The sequence below is a fragment of the Podarcis gaigeae genome, assembly GCF_964106915.1.
Source record: "Podarcis gaigeae genome assembly, chromosome: 6".
NCBI classification, from domain to species: Eukaryota; Metazoa; Chordata; class Lepidosauria; order Squamata; family Lacertidae; genus Podarcis; species Podarcis gaigeae.
The window spans coordinates 39,540,138-39,563,259 of record NC_139682.1 but is presented as its reverse complement, the minus strand read 5'-3'; the positions used below and the strand labels follow the sequence as shown (position 1 = coordinate 39,563,259).

Below are 23,122 nucleotides of genomic sequence, written 5' to 3'. Positions count from 1 at the left end.
GACGTCTCTGCCAATCAAATGCCGCTCCTCTTCCTCCTGTCGCCATCACTGGGAATCTCAGCTTTGCTTTGCAGCGGGTTCCAGCTTTGCTGTGCAGGCCAGATTCAGGACCCAGGTGGGCCTGATCCAGCCCAGGGGGGCGTAGTTTGCCAACCCCTGCTCTAGCGACTAGCATCTTTCCATGTATTGTTCAGAGGCATGGTGAGAGAATAGGGCTTTCAGCAACACCCTCAAAAAACCCAGATGAAATTAGTTGAATTGAGGTTCCACTTAAATCAATGGGACAAGTTATGGTTAACTTGCCTCTTTGATTTTTATTATTATTATGAATATTATGTTGTGACAATATGTGGCAAAAACCATTATACAGCAAACATCCTTGTTTCTCATGTAACAACAAGCAAACAAACAAATAAGTGAAATAAAAAGGGGGGTTAAAAAAATCAAGGAAATGACATATGAAGTGGGGAGAGGGTCAACATAACAAAAACACTATAATATAATGAATAAATCCTGATGGCAGGATTTAAATAAACATTCACATTATTAGTATTAGAAAATGTTTAGAAAATAGTGAAATATTATGGTGTATTTACTTTTATTTTTATGTTTTTAGGCTTGATGTTATGTTATTAATAACTTTTTCTGTTAGGAAATAGCAAAGTGGGTGAAAAGAGAAACAAACCAGAAGCGGAAGTTGGGGGAAGCCCTGGAGGAGAGGGAGGGAGGAATATATGTAAATGTTAAGAATTTTGAGATGTATGTAATGAATGAAAAAGAAAAATGAATAATTAAAAATATATATAATACAATGAATAAATTAAAAGGAAAAATATCATCATTCCCTTGCCCCATCAATTTCAGTGGAACCCAAAGTCAACCAATTTACAGCACACTCCTAACCATTTCTTCTCAGAAATAAGTCCTGTTTAATTCAATAGGGCTTACTCTCAATATTCTGGATACAGCCCCATATCTCTTCTGTAAATGGGCATGACATAATGAGGAAATGATGGATCTAAGTATCCTGGAGACAAAAGCACATCCTGCAGCTGAGTTAAATGATGTCAGAATGTCACAACATACTCTCAGGGAGGGAAGCTGTATTCTAATTGTGTCTAATAGATGCAACAAGTTGGAAATTGCCTGGCATCTGAAACACAGGAAATTATGAAGGCTCAGGGGCATTTCTTGAAACCTAGCTTGCTCTAAAGTGGGAATGGGGAGCAGAAGCTCAACAGGCACACAAATCATATGTATTGATCTCATTGGTATCAATCCCAACATAGTTCAAACAAATGACTGTTCAACAAGTGGCTATCTTAAACATGAAGAAGAAGAAGAAGAAGAAGAAGAAGAAGAAGAAGAAGAAGAAGAAGAAGAAGAAGAAGAAGAAGAAGAACAACAACAACAACAACAACAACAACAACAACAACTTTAGGTTTGTACATTTGAAGTGGATTAAAGCTCTCTTCCACTCCAGCACAATGAACTTTTTCTGTTTGAAAAGTAGTGGGGAAATGCATTGAAATGTGTTTGATGAACAAATGATTAATGTGAAGACATGTAAACACCATGCAAGCATATCAGGGTGATGGCTTATTCTCAGAATCCTCCTTCCCAGAACTGCCCCCTATGCTAGCCTCCTTGCCTTCTGGAGCTGGCATGCCAGGCGGACCTTACCACCCCCCACCCCCAGCAAGTTCTGCTCAGTGCACAAGCTCTGGGATAATGCTGTGACAGCTTGTAGGGCTGTCCAAGTGTCCACGAGATCTCACAAGAGCATCTCAGTGCCTGCACACTGAGTGGGACTTGTCCGGTACGCAAAGCAGAGAGCTTAAGAGTTCTTTCCACTCCAGGAAAACCTGGTACAAAACAGCTTTTAAGCTCCCCATCTTGCATGCATTTAATTTGCACGACTTCAGCCGGACGGCTTTCAAACACGCAAGGTTGAGATTGAGCAAGTTAATTGTGCTTAAGATGCTATTGCACTGTACAAACCGAAAGTTATTCTTTAGCAGCTCCAGCAGTTCATCAATTAGGCTGCCAGTGATGTCAGAAAAGCCACACACACTATCATTTCGAATGATATCATCCATGACACTCTTTTTCTTTTCTTTGTCTGGGCATACATATCAGGAAGCTCCTCGAGATCTTCCTTTTCCAATATGTGTACCAACATGAATTTTTCACTGCAGTACACATCCTGGATAATTCATTCATTGTAAAGCACACTTTTTTCCAGAGAAGAAATGTCTGAGGATCTAAAAGTTTTACAAGTAAAGCTCTGTTGGTTGGGATCTTTTTTAACCCAGCTAAATATCAGTGTGCGATATTAACTACTGTGAAATGTCAGAGAAATATATTGGGAAAGTTCTGTTTTGTTTGTTTGTAAATTTGACAGGTATACTCTGAGAACTCCAGGGCATAGAGAGCTATTTTAAGACATCTTCATGACATCACTTGCTACTTACTCATGACTCTTCATTTTTCTTTTGGGAACTTTTTAAAAATATGCAAATGAAGCACCAGAGAGAAATTGAGAGTAAAGACTAGTCCCCACCCACAGGTATGTCAAAGGAAATTTCCTGTAAAGTCCTTCATATATATAAAGGGCCAGAACCAGGTAGTGACAATTATCCATCACTGCAAATCACAGCATCTAGGTAACTAAGGTAAGCACTGTGTACTTATGTGTCAGATGTAGCTTATATTAGCTTGAAATCTGAAGGCAGATATTTTACAGATTATAAGCAATATATTTCACTGTTTACAGGATGAACAAGACTTACTCTTTTTCTTTTTCTATTAACATGAGTTTTATTAATCTATACCAAGTTCTAAGTTAATTTTCAGGTGTTTTTTTACTATTATCAAAAATTAAATATAGGTTTAGATTTAGATTTAACTAGAAGATGATTCTATTCATGTCAACACAACAACCTTGCAAGTTAATGTTTTAGGAATGTAATAGTAAGTCATATGAATTGTGCCTCTCTGAGTTGTGCACTAGGATGTTTTGTTGTTTTTTTAAAAGAAACATTTTATTCAAAATAAGTGATTGTAGTAGTAACTCTCATGTCTAAACCAACTTTTTCTAATATACTGATACTGAAGACTTTATATGGAATTAATATGGGAGATTACATACACATAATATACTCAGTTCAGAAAAGGTCACAGACAACTAGGTCCCATTGAAATCAATGGGATAAAGCACTTCATTAACTGAGCTTACCTGTGAACCAATTTATATTTTATGCCATGTTGATGCAAATTCCTCCCACCGCAACAAAAACCCACTAGGAAGGATACACTTAAAAAAACCCTCTCAAGATGTAAAGGTGCCTAGTAAAAGGTAAAAGGTAAAGTCCAGTCAAAGGCGACAATGGGGTTGCGGCAGTCATCTCGCTTTCAGGCCAAGGGAACCGGCATTTGTCCACACAGCTTTTTGGGTCATGTGGCCAGCATGACTAAACCGCTTCTGGCACAATGGAACACTGTGACGGAAACCAGAGCGCATGGAAATGCCGTTTACCTTCCTGCCGCAGCGGTACCTATTTATCTATTTGTGCTGGTGTGCTTTCGAACTCCTAGGTTGGCAGGAGCTGAGACAGAGCAACGGGAGCTCACCCCATCATGGGGATTCAAACCGCCAACCTTCTGATTGGCAAGCCCAAGAGGCTCAGTGCTTTAGAACACAATGCCTAAAACCACAACTGCCCTGCAGTTATCTCTTTGAAATTTAACAGGCTCCACCCCTTGGATGGGCATTAATTATGCCTGCAAATGTCATCCAATTCTTCCCCAAAATTAAAATGATCTAGATATTTGTTTTTTCATCCACTGTAATCAATGGAGAAGACATCTGAAGTAGCAGAAAGTGAGGCATAATGATCTTCCTTAGATCCAAGGTGACATGTAGGGCAGGTTCAATGAATAAAATAAAATAAAATAATCTGTACAACCCTAGTAGTTTCATTGTGGGCATCAGTGGGCATTGTGGGCATCAGTGATGCAAATAATATTTTCATCTTTAAAACCTGATTTTGAGAACTGTTTAGCAGTTTGACTACACTTCTTCATCAGCAGACCACTAAACCATCTGTGCCTTTTTACAGGAGTGGATTATCAAACAAAGATGGATACACGTTTTTTCTCTTGCCTTGTTCTTTCGTTTTTCTTTGGCAAAACTGTGACCACAGAAGCTCAACAATTCAACTTTGGCCAATGTGAATTGAGTGGCGTATCTCTGCGGGAACTAAAGGACTATTTTGGTGCCATCAGAGAAACGGTGGTAAGTATCACAAGGCAACCCCTGACCATTAGGTCCAGTCGTGAGGAGGTTGCTATTCTCCTCTTGAGTCCCCTCTTGAATACCCTCTTGAGTCACACAGCTAACTAGTCCTGCATTTAGGTATAGGTAAAGGTAAAGGGACCCCTGAACATTAGGTCCTGTCGTGACCGACTCTGGGGTTGCGGTGCTCATCTTGCTTTATTGGCCGAGGGAGCTGGTGTACAGCTTCCAGGTCATGTGGCCAGCATGACTAAGCCACTTCTGGCGAACCAGAGCAGCGCACGGAAGCGCCGTTTACCTTCCCGCCGGAGCGGTACCTATTTATCTACTTGCACTTTGACGTGCTTTCGAACTGCTAGGTTGGCAGGAGCAGGGACCGAGCAATAGGAGCTCACCCCGTCGCAGGGATTCAAACTGCCAACCTTCTGATTGGCTAGTCCTAGGCTCTGTGGTTTAACCCACAGCGCCACCCGCGTCCCTGGTCCCTGGTTAATTCCCCAGCACCTCCAGTTAACATGACACCATTGCATTTCAAGAAACTGAAGATGTGTCCCAGCAGCTGTCTCACATCCATTTTTTCTTCAACTACATAGTACTTTCTACCAGCCTGATGAGGTAACAAACTGAGTGGAGGTTGCTAAGGAACATCACCATCCTGATCTCCTTTCTTGCACTATTTGCAATAATAAGAGAACTGAAAGAGCCAGTTTAAAAGCTAGTATCTTCACTGGAAAGTCAAAAGTCAACTTGCATCTATATGTTGATAATTTTCTGTCTCTGCTTCTCAATAAAATGGTTTTTAAAAGTACTCTAAATAGATGTAGCTCACCAAGTTCAATAATCTCCTCAGACACATACCATATACCTAGATAGTCAAGTAACATTAGTGGTGGTCAGAAGAGAAGCAGGTACTAGGTAAAGTTGAGACCACACAAAGTTGGGTCATACACCTCCCTCTTGACTATAAATTCTGGAACAATTTAGCCCATGGGCAATCCCTACCTTGATTAACCTAGACAGATCTGGTGGTATTCAATAAACTTTATTCTAAAGCACAGAGGAAGAGATTTTAGTCAGAATTTGGATATGAAGACACTGTGTAAAGGAGCAGTTCCTTTAGGTAAAAGAGTTCATGTTCCTTTAGGTCAGGCTTCCTCAACCTCGGCCCTCCAGATGTTTTTGAGACTACAATTCCCAGCATCCCTGACCACTGGTCCTGCTAGCTAGGGATCATGGGAGTTGTAGGCCAAAAACATCTGGAGGGCTGAGGTTGAGGAAGCCTGCTTTAGGTGATCATGACAGCTACCCATTTGTGGCATCTGTAATACCTGTCTTTCACACTACCTCCCCCCACCTTCCAGTTTTGTCTTCTACTCACATGATTTCTCTTCTTTTTGTAATTGCAGCAAACACAAGATAACAGGACTGATGTGATACTGCTGAAGGAAGGTGTCTTACAAGATGTTCCGGTAAATATTGCTTTTTTAGCACACAAGAGTGCTCTGAGTGGCTAATTTGTGAAGGTCAAGAATGCATATTTAAGACAAATTACATTCAGAAATCTAAAATCATTCCAGGTTGTTCTAGATCTGTATTTGCCCTCCTGAATTTTGTCATGTCATGTCTTGAGAGCGCACACATTTGTCTTAGAGGATTCAGTGCTCAGGAATCAAATATTTACACATATATGTGTGAACTAGACCCTTGAGAGCCTTATTATCAATTTGAGCCCACAACTGAAGGAAATCTGAATTTGACCATGCAAACCACATATTTCCCCCCCTTGTTTTAGACATCTGAAAGCTGTTGTTTACTCCGCCACCTGCTGAGGTTTTATGTTGAAAGTGTTTTCAGACACTATGAACCAACAAGCAACTTGCTTAGAAGGAAAACCAGCACTCTGGCCAATGCCTTCCTCAGCATCAAGACAATTCTGAGAAAGTGTGTAAGTATGATTCATGACCCTGACTCTTGTCATTGAAAAGTGGCCTCATTATGCACCCCAATTCCAGAAATCCTAAATGGTCACAGGAATAGAAATGCATTTTTACATAGTAAGCAATATGGCTGTACTGGTAGTTAAGAGAGGTGGGCACCTGCACCCAGGGTTCTTTCTAAATCCAAATGTCAGTGCAAAGTTCAAAGATGAAAGTAAGATAAATAGTTTTCAGCCTTGTTATTATACATGTAATTATCCTAATCATTTTTCCTCTTGTGCTTTTTTGGGAAATCAGCATGATCAAAACAAATGTTCCTGTGGAGAAGAGACCCATAGAAGATTTAAACTTATACTGGAAGAATACAAAACGGTAACTTGTCTTGCTTGTTTTCCCCCTCTGCTATTTAAGACTGTATTTTTTTCATGAGGCAGGAGGAAAGGGGGGAGGGAATAATTCCTGTTTAGAATTCCATTATTAGGAAGGCAATCACCCCATTATACTACTCCTTGGTGTTTCGGACAGAATTAACACCTCACTGAACTATAACTGTAGGGTCTATGAATATGAACTGAATAATAAGATGAATAGCATGTTCAGCCATTTGCCCTACATCCACCGATCTCGTCTCACATTTCCTGCTTCCACATATTACCATGACCTGCAACAACAATAAATCTGGGACCAATTTCATGACATGAAGACCACAACTTAATAATGTCTCATGATGAGAGAAATAGCCAGCATTCAATATTTAAATGCATGTAGTTAATAATAGTGTGAAAACAGTATTGAGAGTGATCCAGTGAATACTTTATACTGAATATACCGCATTATCAATGATTTTTACCATAATATATAAAACGTGTTGTTAACACTGTACTTAAATATTGAACGGTTGTCAATGTCTTTGTTCAGTTGTGCAACCTTTCTAATGGATGATCATGTGTTCTTATCAAGGGTATCTCTATTACCTTTTAATATATATTATGAATTAAAAATTTGGAAATAACAGACTCTATAAACAACGTTAAAGGGAAATCAAGTTGGAAGCCAACAAATAATCCATTTACATCCATTCCCCTCCTGTTTGCTTATATATTCTTCAGTAATGAACGTATGAAATTGCTTTTCTCTTCTGCAGCTTGATAATAATGTAGCAGCAAACAAAGCTCTGGGAGAGATGGACCTTCTTTTTGCCTGGATGGAAGGATTCAAGAGCTAACCACACGTAACACAAGCTTTAGAACATCAAGAAATGCAACAGTTGTTTTTCATTTCAATAACGTAAAAATATTGATATTTATGTATATTTATTTGGTACTTCTCAAAATGAAAGATAGTCTATATATGTATTAAGATAACAATAATATTTATTTATTTATTTTGGCATCTTTTTTAAAAAAAAATTCTGTAACAAAGTTGTCCAAATCCTTGGTAAGATGTAGCTTCAAGGCTGCTGGACCAAAATCAATCAAACAAATTTAAGGCAAATGAAGATTTGGACTGCTTACCGTGCAATCCTAGCCCCTGATCTGTGCCACTGGAAAGAGGATAAGGGGGAGAAGATCCTCCACTAGGCTTTGTTTGCCTTCATTAATAGCCTTCACCATATCCTAACCAACTCCAGTATCAAAGATCCAGAAGGGTTAGAATTGCCATCCTTGTAATTTTGAAAATTCATAAAGCATTAATATTTCAGAATGAGGAGGCGCTAATAAGCCTCCATCTATCTTACCCAAAGAGTTACCATTAACCAATTACTTGACCCTGTAACAAAATTTGTCCTCATGCATTTCACTGTTATTATAACTACCGGTAATTGTTCATGTGGTTATTTTTCTTACTTTGTTATTTAAAATGTATTTATACAAAAGCATATTTAATTATTTCATTTTTAAAACATGCAAGAGTTATAATGTATTTATTAATTATTAACAAAGTCTAGTACCAACCTATTTTTATCTTAAATGTCTGAAATTGTTTGGAACTCTGAATGTATTTTTAGATACAGTGTAAATGTTTTTATCTTGCCTAAATAAAGACGTGATATTATTTTTATAATGATCTAGATGTATTGCTTTTTTAGTCTCTGAATAGACACCTGTTTATTCATTTATTAAAATTACACGACACTTTTCTCCCGAGGAGCTCTGAGCATTGTACATGGTTTACTGTCTCCCCATTGTATCATCACAACAAGCCTGAGAAACTTGGAAAATGCCCACCCTACAATGAAGCTGGATCAACCGCCGGCCATTGCATTTTATATCAAACATTTGCAAACAGAACTGAACATAAGCAGCTTTTGCCAAATTACAAATTACGTAAATTACACATTTACAAATACTCACCCTTATTTTAATAGTAGCCACTATAAATTTTTCAAACTTCACAATTACCAGATTATCTGAGTCCACAAAGAGAAAAGTCACTTAGAAATCAAATGACTGCCCTTTATAAGATAATAATAATGGAGCAATTGGCTTTTTATGCAAATTTCTGTGAAAAGAGCAACATAGCAATACATGAGCTATATATATACATCTCCATATTAACATTCATGTTAGGGGGAAAGCTGGAAAACGCCACCACCGCCTCCTTTGCTTCCCTCGGAGGAGGAGGGGGGATTGGGGCCCCCTTCTCCAGCAGTTTCAAGAGAAGAGGAGACAGGGTTGAATTGCAGCAGAACTCAGAGTTGCCAAGTTATGAGGTGTCAGGAGAAGGAGGGGGAGAATGGCCAGCAGAGACATCCTTGGAAAGTATAGAAGTACCACTATCCCCACAGACGTGTCACTCACTTAGAGCAAAGGGCTCAAAGACGTTTGACTCCTGAGGCCACCCGTAGGGTCACAGGCTGTTGCTGGGGAAAGAAGGAGAGGAGCTCTAAGTGAGCGATGTCACTATGGAGTTAAGAACTGGATTCTTTGTCTTGCACCACAAGAACTGAATAAAACCATAAATACGAACTTTCTTGCTTCTGCCTTGATCCTTGATGCTGCCGGCATCAAGCCTGACACTATATGATTTTAGGATGTACTTCTTGTAAAAGAGCACTCAAGTAGGGTAGTGAGAAGGCATCATTTTCCATTCTGCCCTCTATTTGTCACTTGCAGCACTGTTTTCATTTTTCTGCAGTTCATCCAAAAATGATACTGTTTTTCTTCCTGTCCACTGTGGTATGCAAAATTGCAGAATTACAGTAGGAAGCTATTGGGTATCTACCAACTGGAAACAAAGCAAGATGTCCACCCCAAAACCTTTCCAGGTACCAAGAATACTACAAGCAGCTTCATCCTGGTAAAATAATACCACTTAGAATAATACCACTACAATTCAATCTAAGATCTTCCCCAGCACTATTTTCCTAGAAAAAGAGGTTCCAGAATTCACCATGAATGCCCCCTTTGTTCTCTTTTCTTTTTTTAAATAACTTTTATTTGATTTTACAAGTGCAAACTTATAACCATACAAAATACATGTCCTTATTTAGAGAGTTCTCTGAATCTCCAGACTTCTCACCAACCCCTCCATGGGTCCTATTGTCAAACTTTTCGACTGCATATTATTTCATAATCCATATTTTATGTCTCTCCATATTGTCCATGCCTCCCCTGTTCTCTTATAATGACAATGGTGCCCATTTGAGAGGTGCCAGAACTGAGTTCCAAGCTGAAAAATGCCCTCATCTTCCCTTTTGGCCTTTAGGCAATTCAACACTAATGCCACACTGCAGCAGACTAGAGCCAGGTGAATAGACAGCAATTTTGCAAGGATTATCCTGAATGGCCTGATCCTATCAGCTGCTTGTAACAATTCATAATGACCGACGTTAAGTCTCACTTTCCATATGAGGACACTTGCCATCAGTCCCTGGCCCAGTGAATTGCTTTCACAGCAGATGTTTGACCACTGCTTTGCCACTTTGCACTGCCACTAACACACACACAGTAACTGCATTGCATAAAACTGTTTAAGCAAAGAGAATGCAAGACATCCTCTGTATTCTATGTTTGCGGCGTTTCTGGCTGTGGAATGTGATGCAGTTCTCTCTCACATACAGTACAGATTCAGTATGCATGGAAGTGGGGAAGGTAGATAGGTGCTGTCTGGCAATTAATGCAAAGCTGATTTGACTGAAGTGGTATGTTATTGTGTGAGAAATATAAAGCCAGTAGGTGGCATCAGGCTCCCAACACTACATTGAGGGATAATTCTTGCAATCTCTGCAATCAGAGTTTTGCTTGTCAACATTGTGTCCCATGCACAAGGGCCCAATAGACACAATAATAACATCTATGGATAAGAATAGATTTTGGTACAGGCATTTGTTGGAGATATTGTAGGTTTGGTTTCAGACCACTGCAATAAAGCAAATACCACAATAAAGTGAGTCACATGATTGTTATCGTTTCCCAGTGCATATGAAAGTTATTAAGCCAGGCCCCCTTGGCTGCAGGGGCAGGAATGGCTCAAGCCCTAGCCAGCTTCATTCCTATGGACAGAAGAGGGGCAGTGGCAATGGGCTTCCTTCTCCTAGAAGCAGCCAGGCTTTCTACAGCTTCACCCACATCCTGGTAAGGAGCAATATCTGTGAAGCACAATAAGTCAAAGTGCAATAAAAACAAGGTATGCTTTTGTCAGGAGCAAGCCAGCAGTCAACTTCAAATTGCTGTAAAACAGCCCCGCTGAAGATGCATAGAATACGATATATTAAACAGGAGCACCTGTTTTTGTCCCTTTGTCAACACAACTGTCAGGAAACCCTGATGATGACAAGATGGCATAACTGTGATGATGCAAACTTGGACAAATCCACTAACAGTATGAAGAAGTCTGAAGGAAGAAAAAATAAACCAGCAACCTCTCTTTCCTGCCAGGAACTCAGCTTGCTATATATTACATAAAACATGCCAGGAGGCAAAACCAGCATTTCTTGGGTTTGCATCACTCTCCAGCTAAAGACATGTCTCTGCTAGGAGGATTTATAATTCCAGCAATCACTAACCTGTGATAATCTGATCAGCTGGTAGCATTATAAAGTAATATCAGGAAAAAATGAATTGCTGACTCAGGTGCACTAAGCATGCTGCGTGTGTTTTCCAAGGAGACAGCTTTCCTGGTCTTCCTGTTGACATCACTATCAGGCTCGGCACCTGCAGGAGCCAGAGGGGGTAGAATAAAAGCATAACAGCATGAAAGGAAATCAAGGTATATGATGTGACTTGCCAATATCACTTTGTAAAGTGGAGGCTATTATGCATAATAGAAAATCATTTCCAGTAAACCCGTGTTGGAAATTCCTACAGAGTCTGTGCCCATTCCAAAATATTTTTCCATGTTTTATCATTGTATTGGTCTTCTTTGTTTTTATAAAAAGGTAAAGGTAAAGGTACCCCTGCCCGTACGGGCCAGTCGTGTCCGACTCTGGGGTTGCGTGCTCATCTCGCTTAAGAGGCCGGGAGCCAGCGCTGTCCGAAGACACTTCCGGGTCACGTGGCCAGTGTGACGAAGCTGCTCTGGCAAGCCAGCACCAGCGCAGCACACGGAAACGCCATTTACCTTCCCGTTGGAGTGGTACCTATTTATCTACTTGCACTTGGGGGTGCTTTCGAACTGCTAGGTGGACAGGAGCTGGGACCAAACGATGGGAGCTCACCCCGCCGCGGGGATTCGAACCGCCGTCCATGCAATCGGCAAGTCCTAGGCACTGAGGTTTTACCCACAGCACCACCCGCGGTCCCTTCTTTGTTTTTATAGTTGTATATTTTATTGTGAAGGTTGGATAAGAAATCAAATCAAATCAAATCAAATAAATAAATAAATAAATAAATAAAGCCATGCAGTTACTAGTTAGGTTGACCACCTTTGATTCTGAGGTGCTTCCATGCTTCTGCAACATACACAAAGTGCCCCCATCTCCACATTGGCTTACTTGACAGCAGTGGGCAGGTTTAGTATTCCAATCCATGTTGAACAGTGAGCTGCTGTTTAAATTTCCCACTGTGGAAATTAAGATGTCCCCCAGTGGAGGACTGGAAGCTGCCTTCTAAATTTCCTTCAAAGCCCCAGAATACTGCTATGGCCAGCACTGTTCAGAGGCCCCATTAGCTTTGGGTTCTGCTGAGACAATGGGGCCCCAGCCACACACCAAGGATGCTACATATTGACAAGGGATCTTGTTCAGTTACTGTATAGATTTTGGGCAAGTATGGATGCTTAAATCACCTGTTTTGCATGCAGAAATCCCTTGTTCAGTTTCTGACATTCCCAAGTAGGGCTGGAAAAAGAGTAATCTGGGTCCAGAAATATATTCAACCACTGCACCACAAAAAATTGTAGGTATGGCCAGGCCTGCCATCACAGATCAGCACCATCAGACAGTTGTCAGTGACCAAAGCCTTCAGGAGAACTCACCTCGAACCCTGCTACTGAGCCAAAATGTTGATTGCAATAACCCAGGCCCTACCATCAGGCATAGTGAGGCAGTCACCTTAGGTGGCAGATGCTGCAGGTCTGACAGCAATAGCTGTAGGAAGACCAAGCTGTGTGTGTTACCTGCCCTAAGCCAGCCTCCTGCCCCCAGGTGCCCCATCAGATGGTGTCTCATTGACAGTGTTAAAGTAAGATTCAGCTGCCATTCCAGTCAGCTTTTGTACACAGATTGGGAAGAGGCACAATCTTATCCTTTGCCTCAGGCAACAAAAAAGTTATTGGGCTGGGCCATGCACAACTGGAAATGACTGTGGCTAGTAAGTCATATTATGTTGAAATCCCAGAGGCACTGTGTGGGGATTTGCCAGCTAGACCAGCATTTTTAAATAATAATAATAATAATAACAATAACAACAACAACAACAACAACTAAATTATTATTATTATTTTGCTTGTTGCAGTAATGGCTTGCTGTGAGGCTGGGTGCTGCTTCCACTGGGCCCACTTGAAGGAGGGTGCACTGACACTGAAGAGGGGCCAACTTGTAGGGGGGAACCTTCCAAAGTTGACAAAAATCCCAAGTATCTCCTCTCCAAGAGTAACCAGGGTCTATGATGAAACTAGCGCCATCAGGCAGGAAGTTACGCCCTCCTGTCCTGTATAGCTGGAGCGCATTGCAGATTGATTGATTGATGTTAAAAGGGATGTAGTGTTAAAGTTTGGATGAGCTCCACCTCTTACACCTCACAGGTAAATTGCATGTGCATTTAATTTGTGTTTATTCAGCTTTACATGCTTGGCTATTCAGAAGGGGAGGAAACTGGGGCAGGAACTGGGGGGGGGGTCTTTGGCAATCCCCCCACCAGTGTGTTTTCACTATATGCAATTTTGGCTTTAGGCACTATCCCCGGGACGAAACCCCTGTGTAACTTGAGAGTCACCTATTTTTCCCTTTTGCTTTCATGTGAAACCGAGAGGCATCTTTTGGCCTCACCTTGATGTTATTGTAAGGAGGACACAGTAGAAAAAGCTTGGACACAAACAAGCTGTTTCTTCAGTCTCCTACCTGTTCCCACAGCTTTGGTTTCTTTCCCCCTTCTTCTTTCCCTTCCATTTCCCTTTCTCCTTCTTTCAGCTAGGGCCTCTGAGAGCCAGTGTGGTGTAGTGGTTAAGAGCAGTAGACTCGTAATCTGGTGAACCGGGTTCACGTCTCCACTCCTCCACATGCAGCTGCTGGGTGACCTTGGGCTAGTCACACTTCTTGAAGTCTTGAAGTCTTGAAGTCACTGAGACTAAAGAGGAGGAAGCTGTCAGGCAGTCCTACCCGCTGGACTGGTTGTAAAGAAGAAGGTGGTCAGGTGAGGACTGGCTGAGGAAGGCTGAGGTTGGTAGGGCAGTCCGCCTTTATCCTAATGGATCAGCCACCATTGCTTAGCAGGCCAGGACTTTTGAAACACAAGTTGATAATTGATTGGAACTAGTGAAAAACATTTCAATTATTTTCAGATCACTATGGAAATCGTGCCCTAAGGGCAAAATCGACATTTTAAATAGGCCAGTCTGGTCAACATAAGTTAATGAATATTGTGCAATGGTAAATGTATTAAAAATAAGGCAATGTGGGGGTAGCTCATTGTTATGTTGATAACATCTATAACCCCTTGTGTTTGTAGACTTATACACCTATACCCATATCAAGGGAAACTGTTCACGATGACTTTATACTTCCTCTAAAATCAGAGGCAGTAAATTTCCAAATGCCAGGTGCTGGGGAACCACTGTAGGAAAGGGAATCTGGCTGGCCACAGTGGCTAATAGGATACCAGACTAGGCAGGCCTTTGGTGTGAACCAGCAGAGCACTTCCAACATTCTTGTGTTCTTAGTTTCATGTAAGTCTGGAAATCCCTTGTACTAGAAGAGTTAAATTGATTGCACAACCATAAACTTTTGTTCCTATGGGAAGGTCCCAAGCAAGTTGTATTCTGTCATAATTGGCTCTTGCCCTGAGGCTGCCACATTTTGTGCCTAGCAATCTCTTCTTATACTTTTAAAAAAACATGCATGAGTGATCTTTACCCCAGAAGAACTGAAGGGAGTTGGAAGCTTTTCCTTCTGTTGCAGTATAAACAGGAACTTTTCTGGGTGTCATATGATGAAGGTTTGGTGCCTCAAAGCTATTGCTTAAACGAAAAAGCATGTGGCTTTTATAATAGGTAAATATCAGTATACTATGGCTTTTTTGTGGGGAAGACAACTTTATTTTGTATTTGTCCTTTTGCTTCTTTTCCCCCGGTTAACTTATTTGATGTCAAGTTCTGGTCATTCTAACCCCCTCAGAGTTCACTTCTGATACAAAACTACGTAAATCAGTAAAAATTAGGGTTGCACTGAATGGGCATGATCCAACATTGTGCCAGAAGATGCAACAGGGCTTCCCCTTCTCTCCTCCTGTTACAACCCCCATGTCCTCCCGATGTGCTCCAAGGGTGCCCCACACCTTTGGAGCACATAAGGAACAAAAGGGTGAAGTTCTTTGCATTGAGCCATTTACTTCATTCACTGTCCCTCAACTCAGATTTTGATGCATCCTTGGGAGGGAATTGTCCAACTAGCCCAACACAATCACACAGTGTAGTTTAGCACACCTTTTGCAGACATAATCCTATGCAATTTTATTCAGATGTCCTATTGTAAGTTTGGAAAACTCAGCAGTGGCCAGAGGATTGGAGAAGATCAGTGTACATCCCAATTCTAAAGAAGGGCAGTGCCAAAGAATGCTCCAACTACCGAACAGTTGCGCTCATTTCACATGCTGGCAACGTTATGCTTAAAATTCTACAAGACAGGCTTAAGCAGTATGTGGACCAAGAACTCTCAGAACTGCAAGCTGGATTTCGAAGGGGCAGAGGAACCAGAGACCAAATTGCAAACATGCGCTGGATTATGGAGAAAGCTAGAGAGTTCCAGAAAAACATCTGCTTCATTGACTACACAAAAGCCTTTGACTGTGTCAACCACAGAAAACTATCGCAAGTTCCTAAAGAAATGGGAGTGCCTGATGACCTCATCTGTCTCTTGAGAAATCTACCGTATTTTTCGCCCTATAGGACGCACTTTTTCCCCTCCAAAAATGAAGGGGAAATCTATGTGCGTCCTATGGGGTGAATACAGGCTTTCGCTGAAACTTGGAGAGCAAGAGGGGTCGATGCGCACCGACCCCTCTCACTCTCCAGGCTTCAGGAAGCTATCAGCAAGCCTGGGGAGCCTGGGGGAGTTCCCGCAGGGCTCCCCACGCTGCGGATAGCAGCCTCCCGCCCAGCGCACGGGGCGCCCTGAAGCAGAGCGCCCCTCACGCCGGGCAGACATCGGCCAGCCCCACAAGCTTGGGGGACAGCGGGGAGGTGCAGCGCTGCCATCCTGCTGTTCCCCGACCTGGTTTTTGGGGGGAAATAAAGGGGAATTTTTTCCCCTTTATTTCCCCCCAAAAAAACTAGGTGCATCCTGTGGGACGGAGCGTCCTATGGGATGAAAAATATGGTATATGTGGGACAAGAAGCTACAGTTAGAACTGGATATGGAGCAACTGATTGGTTCAAAATTGGGAAAGGAGTACGACAAGGCTGTATATTGTCTCCCTGCTTATTTAACTTATATGCAGAATTCATCACGCGAAAGGCTGGACTGGATGAATCCCAAGCTGGAATTAAGATGGCTGGAAGAAACATCAACAACCTCAGATATGCAGATGAGACAACTTTGATGGCAGAAAGTGAGCAGGAATTAAAGAACCTCTTAATGAGGGTGAAAGAGGAGAGCGCAAAATATGGTCTGAAGCTCAACATCGAAAAAACTAAGATCATGACCACTGGTCCCATCACCTCCTGGCAAATAGAAGGGGAAGAAATGGAGGCAGTGAGAGATTTTACTTTCTTGGGCTCCATAATCACTGCAGATGATGACAGCAGTCATGAAATTAAAAGACGCCTGCTTCTTGGGGGAAAAGCGATGACAAACTTAGACAGCATCTTAAAAAGCAGAGACATCACCTTGCCAACAAAGGTCCGTATAGTTAAAGTTATGGTTTTCCCAGTATTGATGTATAGAAGTGAGAGGTGGACCATAAAGAAGGCTGATCACCGAAGTATTGATGCTTTTGAATTATGGTGCTGGAGGAGACTCTTGAGAGTCCCATGGACTGCAAGAAGATCAAACCTATCCATTCTTAAGGAAATCAGCCCTGAGTGCTCACTGGAAGGACAGATTGTGAAGCTGAGGCTCCAATACTTTGGCCACCTCATGAGAAGAGAAGACTCCCTGGAAAAGATCCTGATGTTGGGAAAGATGGAGGGCACAAGGAGAAGGGGACGACAGACGACGAGATGGTTGGACAGTGTTCTCGAAGCTACAAACATGAGTTTGACCAAACTGCAGGAGGCAGTGGAAGACAGGAGTGCCTAGCATCCTCTGGTCCATGGGGTCACAAAGAGTCAGACACGACTAAATGACTAAACAACAACAACAATCCAAGGTAAGTGTGGTTCCTGTTGGCAAACAACTGATGCGAAATAGGTTTTTAGGCTCTGAGCTTCATCTGTTCAGATGCAACTGTTGAAACACCACTATGGTCAAAGCTGGTTGTGGTATTCTCTGTATTGCAATGGCACACTTTGTAACCACCAAGTCAAATTCAGGTCACCAGCTATGTATAGCAGTCTCCTGGTTTGCCACCTGCCTTAACAGAAAGTGATGCAACACCGGAGGTGAGCAGAGAGATGTACACACCTGTTGGGAAACAGGCCACACAAGGAGAAGAACCAGGAACTATCTGGAAAACATCAGGCCTCTGACAATTAATGTACATGAAGATGAGGCAATTATACTCAAGAGATAACTTCTGAGTGAAAGGAAAATACAAGGAAATGTGGAAGTACCTTAAAATACTCCTGTTCTATTTATAAACCCAATGGAATGCACACCCACGCTACTTTTCTTAAGCCTGGGTGCATCTCAGGAAGTGATTTCCTCGTCTAAACTGTAATTTAGAATTGCTGATCTTTCTGGCACCCTGAATCACTTTTTATTGATAGAAGAAGAGGAGGAGGAGGAGGAGTTTGGATTTGATATCCCGCTTTATCACTACCCTAAGGCAGGGGTCTGCAACCTTTAAGACAAAAAGAGCCACTTGGACCCGTTTCCGAAGGAAAAAAACCTGGGAGCCGCAAAACTTGTCATTATAAAAATAACTTTTTTGTCACTTTTTTATTATTTATTTGTTTGACCCCTCAGAATTACTCCTCCTCATAGAAATAAATGTTAAATTAACAAGTTACATTTTTGTGTGTGTGTGTTCTTCACTCCCCTTCAAAACAGTGACCAGCGTACAATGTAGCGGGCGGGCGAGCAGGCGGGAAGGTGACGGCGGGACGGTGCGTGACTAACACCCATGCGACGTCACAGCCAGTACAGCGCCCGCCACAGTGGGGAGTGTCGGGGCGCACAATGCGCCTCCTCCCCTCGCTAGTATCCGCCCCGGAGCCGCGGCAAAGGTGTAAAAGAGCCACATGCGGCTCCGGAGCCGCGGGTTGCAGACCCCTGCCCTAAGGAGTCTCAAAGCAGCTAACAATCTCCTTTTCCCTTCCTCCCCCACAACAAACACTCTGTGAGGTGAGTGAGGCTGAGAGACTTCAAAGAAGTATGACTAGCCCAAGTCACCCAGCAGCTGCATTTGGAGGAGTGGAGACGCGAACCCGGTTCACCAGATTACGAGTCTACCGCTCTTAACCACTATACTACACTGGCTCTCACACCACACTGGATCTCTGTTCAGGTTCCGTTTCAAGCCAGCTCTACACAAATTGTCTCTGCAGACTGTTTTAAGAGGCTATGGTCAATGTACAACATGCCTGCTGAAAGATCAAAAATGCACCTCCACTTTACTGCCTTTCTCTAGCATATTGTTTTAATTATTCAGAACAAATCTAATGCAATAATCCTTTGTGTGAGCTGTACAGTGCACAGAATTTGGCTTGCTGATTTGAGGAAGTTTTGATTTTGACTTGGAACATATTGCTACAGTTGCTACACTTCTCTGAGCAATGAGAAGTTCCCAGGCATAGTGCTTACCCATGTTTGAGGAGGTCACGCAGGGCTGATAAATTACAAATACTCAGGCTAATTAGAGCTGGACGAACAGCTTAACACTCCAGTAGTCACCATGAAATGAAATACAGTGGTACCTCTGGTTACGTACTTAATTCATTCCGGAGGTCCGTTCTTAACCTGAAACTCTTCTTAACCTGAAGCACCACTTTAGCTAATGGGGCCTTCTGCTGCCACCGCGCGATTTCTGTTCTCATCCTGAAGCAAAGTTCTTAACCCGAGGTACTATTTCTGGGTTAGCGGAGTCTGTAACCTGAAGCATATGTAACTTGAAGCGTCCGTAACCCGAGGTACCACTGTAAAGGTAAAGGTACCCCTGCCCGAGGTACCACTGTATAGGCTTTTAAAAACAGTCCCGCCAAGTAGCCAAAGCCCATCTCTATCTCACCACAGCTCTCCAGACAGAGACAGTGACCATGCCAGAATATTAGTTTACAGAACCCAAAAGCACTTCTCTCGGTGCCTCACTTTGTCCATTCTTACCTCTGCCTCAAATTGCAGAATTAACAATTCTTATCATGTCCAAGACTTTGGCCAATTATTGCCTGAGGGTAATTTGTAGTAATAGTCCTATTTGCCCAGATTTGTTTGAAAACCCAATAATAGTCTATAAATAGTGACACTCTGACAAAGAATGTTCCTGGACTTTCACATGTTTTTGATCCAGATACAATGTTTGGGGGGGGGGGGTTTCCTGTGTAGGATGCTGCTGGCTTGTTATTGCTATACTATAAGAAGACTTAGCAGCTGGGAACATTCTACAGCTCTCAGTGGTGAGTGGTGAGTGGTGGAATTTACAGCCTGTGCTAATCTGAGATCTAAAATCAATCCTTTAAGTAGTCTCTGTCTGTGGCAGATATTTGCCTAAGGGGATTAGGAGGTGTATTGATCTGTAAACACATACATAAAACACAAGCAGAAATCCATCTGGGTCAACAATCAGGATTAAGACTGAAGCACTTCTAGTATTGGGATAAGTCTTCAGATGAGCAGACAGAGCAAGTGTGCACTTCATAAATTATGTATAAATTTACTCAATTTTTATTTTGAAACTAATAGTTTGGAAGGAATTCTATGTCTCGAAACATCCAAATATTGCAATAAGAAGACTGACATTTATATAGGTCTTTCTGGCCCACATCTGTTATTGTATGCATCTAGCCTGAGTTAGATGATCAGTTTACTACTCCCCACCACCACCTGTGAAGCAGGGAGGGGAGGCTTGGGAAGATGGATAAATCTAGCTTTTGTCTTCTAGTCCTAAGCATCTGACTGGTGATATGCAGTATAGCAGGATATTCTTCCCTCGCCAGATTACTCTTTTTCCTCAGAATAGCTTGCCAAGGAGGATCTGGGGAACCCAGAAATTTAGGAACAGCCCATAACAACAACTCTGTAGTAGCCGGGACCTTGGGATCTGCCAGAAGACAGGCAGGGATCCCGCCCTGCAGAAAGGGACCTTGGCCTCTGAAGAAGAGGCAGAACAGCTCTCAGGAACAACAATGCCTCCAAAGACCATGGAGTGGTTCCAAGGGAGTGGTTTGTGCATACAGTGGTACCTCAGTGTCAGGGGTTCAGAAGGAGAGACACAGGAGGGGGAGCAAATGGAGAGTGAGGAGGAGGAGTACGAGGGGGGCGCAGGCAGTGACAGTGGCCAGAGTTATTCCACAAGCCTCTCTAGCGAATCGGAGGACTCACAGAAGGGAGCGCCGGTGGCCAGAGCGAGGGGGGCTCCAGGGGGGAAGCCCCAGGAGGAAGGGGCTAGCGGGGAGTCCCTGAGCAGCAGTTGGAAATCAGGACCAGCTTCTCCACCAGAGCGCAGTGGGGAGGGGGAGTCCCAGGAGTCGGGACCAGTGTCCTCACCACCAGAGGGAGGAGAGGAGTCAGGTTTGGCAACGCCCACATCAGGAAGCGGGGAAACGGTCAGAAGGAAAGTCACCGGCTGGGCGCGCGCGCCAAGTTCAAATGTACAGGAGCGCGGCACAGCGGGGAGCCCGGGAAGGGAGCCAGGTCCTAAAGCCCGCCGGAGGGAGGGGCAAGACTCAGGAGGCTCAGCGTCAGAGGAGTCCAGGAAGGAGGAAACCCCAGAGGGCAGAAGGACCCAGCGAAGGAAAGAACAGCATAAGAGGTGGAGCCGGGCTAGAATCTTAAACTGGTGTGGGTGGAACAGTGAGTCAGAGGGGACTTAGCCGGTCTAGCGTCGAGACGTGGGTCTGCGCGCCCAGAGCTTGGAAATGGAAACTAAACTTTAATAAAGACTTTTGTATATAACATCCACTGGGCGTTGGTCCTCTGTGAGCTGGGACCTAGCGGCAGTCCTGACACTCAGGATAAGTACTTAATTCGTTCCAGAGGTCCGTACTTAACCTGAAACTGTTCTTAACCTGAAGCACCACTTTAGCTAATGGGGCCTCCCACTGCCGCCGCGCCGCCGGAGCATGATTTCTGTTCTCATCCTGAAGCAAAGTTCTTAACCTGAAGCACTATTTCTGTGTTAGCGGAGTCTGTAACCTGAAGCATATGTAACCTGAAGCGTATACAACCCGAGGTACCACTGTACATGTTTTTGTGTATACATGCCATCCCCAGAATGCAACCCCAGTGCAAGATGCAATTGTACTGTACTGTCGGAGCCAAACTGGTGCTCCTGCCAGTGTATCCAGACAGCCCCAACCTTATTGCCACCTTATTCTTCCCCAGCACTGCCTGCAAAAGCTACAGAAACAGTGGTGTCACATGGGTGGCTGCTTCTTGTACAGATTACCTAACAGGGGTTCCCGGCCTCAGTTTCTCTCGCTTGCCACGACCACAATATACTTCCTCTGCCTGTCTCAGTTTCCCTCATGACCACACCATCTCCCCTCTCCTTGCCTCGGTTTCCCTCAGCAAGTTCGCAAGGTGTACTTTCCTCCTCAGCCTCTAACCCTACAAAAAGGTCACAATATCCCCGCCCCCTTGAAGACCACTTTCGCTTCCACCTGCAGCTTCCCACCAAAAGCCCCCCACCCCTGTAAGAAAAGCACCCCTGGTGCCAGGAAGAGAGAGGGGGATGAGAACACCTCTAATCATTCTTAGTCTGTGTGCCTCTTGCACCCCCTCCTGGCTTAAGCTGCCATTACCCCATTACAACTGACAAGTGCAAATATTAGAGATGCTGTCTCAATCTTTTATAGCAACTTTGGTAGTTAGTTCGGTAGACTGTGACCTTATGTTGTCTGTGAGTCAGCTAAATCACATTCCATCCTTATAATGAGAAACTGGAGCAGTAGGTTCATGGCTTATAGGTAGAAAATTATTCAAAGGGGTGATTGGAAACTTGGCAGTGTAAGAGAGGGGCAGGTTTGAGAATGGTCCAGTGATGTATTTGAGGTAGAAAAGGGGCTTATATTGAAAAAGTTTTATGAGAGACTTTGGCATAGACTCTGTCATGGTTTTCCAGAAAGATTTCATAAGAACAGCCTGGTGAATCAGGCCAATAACCAATCTAATCCAGTGTCCCGTTCACACAGGAGCCAGCCACCAAAGCGCTTCTGCAAGCATCTGCTTTGGTCTAAAATTGAAAAAATGAGGAAAGGGGGGAATCGAACTCACGGAATATACATTCACCAAATGTCAGCAAAAACAACTTGAGAATTCTCCCCCACTTCTTTTCAGTTCTAATTATATCACATAGAAACTGAAATTCTGTACAAATGAATACAATTGGAGGAACTGTAGCATCATATCTACTGATTATATCAGACAATATGATGTGATATAATTAGCAGACTTGGCAATTCAGATTGTCCAAAAGTTAGTATTTAAATGATTATGTATTTTGATTTATTTGATGGCTTTTCTAGAAACAAACCGTTGGTGTGATATTTGAGAAAGAGTGTGCTGGTCTCCTATAGTTACCTTGCAGCAATAAAAATTCTGGTCAATAGATGCATTAGCGCCAACCACATAGGAATATTTCAGCTGTGATTGGCATCCTTTGTCCACATGGGATGATGAACCCTATTCATTATGTTTACATGTAGCCTGTAGATCTAGTTGTGCAACTTGACTCATTTGTGTAAATAAACCAAGTAGAAGGAAGGGGAACAAGACCAATTTCACAAAATAGATATAGTACTATAGGCTTGCAGTGTGACCAAAGGTTTAAACTCTGTCACTATGTAATATATGAGGCACAGTAAGGGAGCCATTCTGTATCTGTAACTATCATGCTACTGGCATGCCCCTGAAACAAAGGTGCTTGTCCGCACCCCCAACCCCTTTTATTCTTACCAAAGCAAATCTTATTTCCTC

The 23,122-nt window shown here is 42.9% G+C and overlaps 2 protein-coding genes across 2 annotated transcripts in view; one reads left to right on the top strand and one right to left on the bottom strand.

The window, feature by feature from the left end:
* Positions 1 to 23,122, bottom strand: part of LOC310847616 (polymeric immunoglobulin receptor-like) — a 159,451-nt gene that overhangs the window by 87,929 nt on the left and 48,400 nt on the right. The gene's annotated exons all lie outside the window — the stretch shown is intronic.
* LOC310847721 (interleukin-20-like) lies at positions 4,142 to 7,459 on the top strand (the record flags this gene model as incomplete). The annotated part of the gene is made up of 5 exons (XM_083745782.1): positions 4,142 to 4,297; positions 5,704 to 5,766; positions 6,090 to 6,242; positions 6,532 to 6,606; positions 7,379 to 7,459. The coding sequence occupies 5 exons, from the start codon at positions 4,142 to 4,144 to the stop codon at positions 7,457 to 7,459; spliced, it is 528 nt and encodes a 175-aa protein (XP_083601908.1).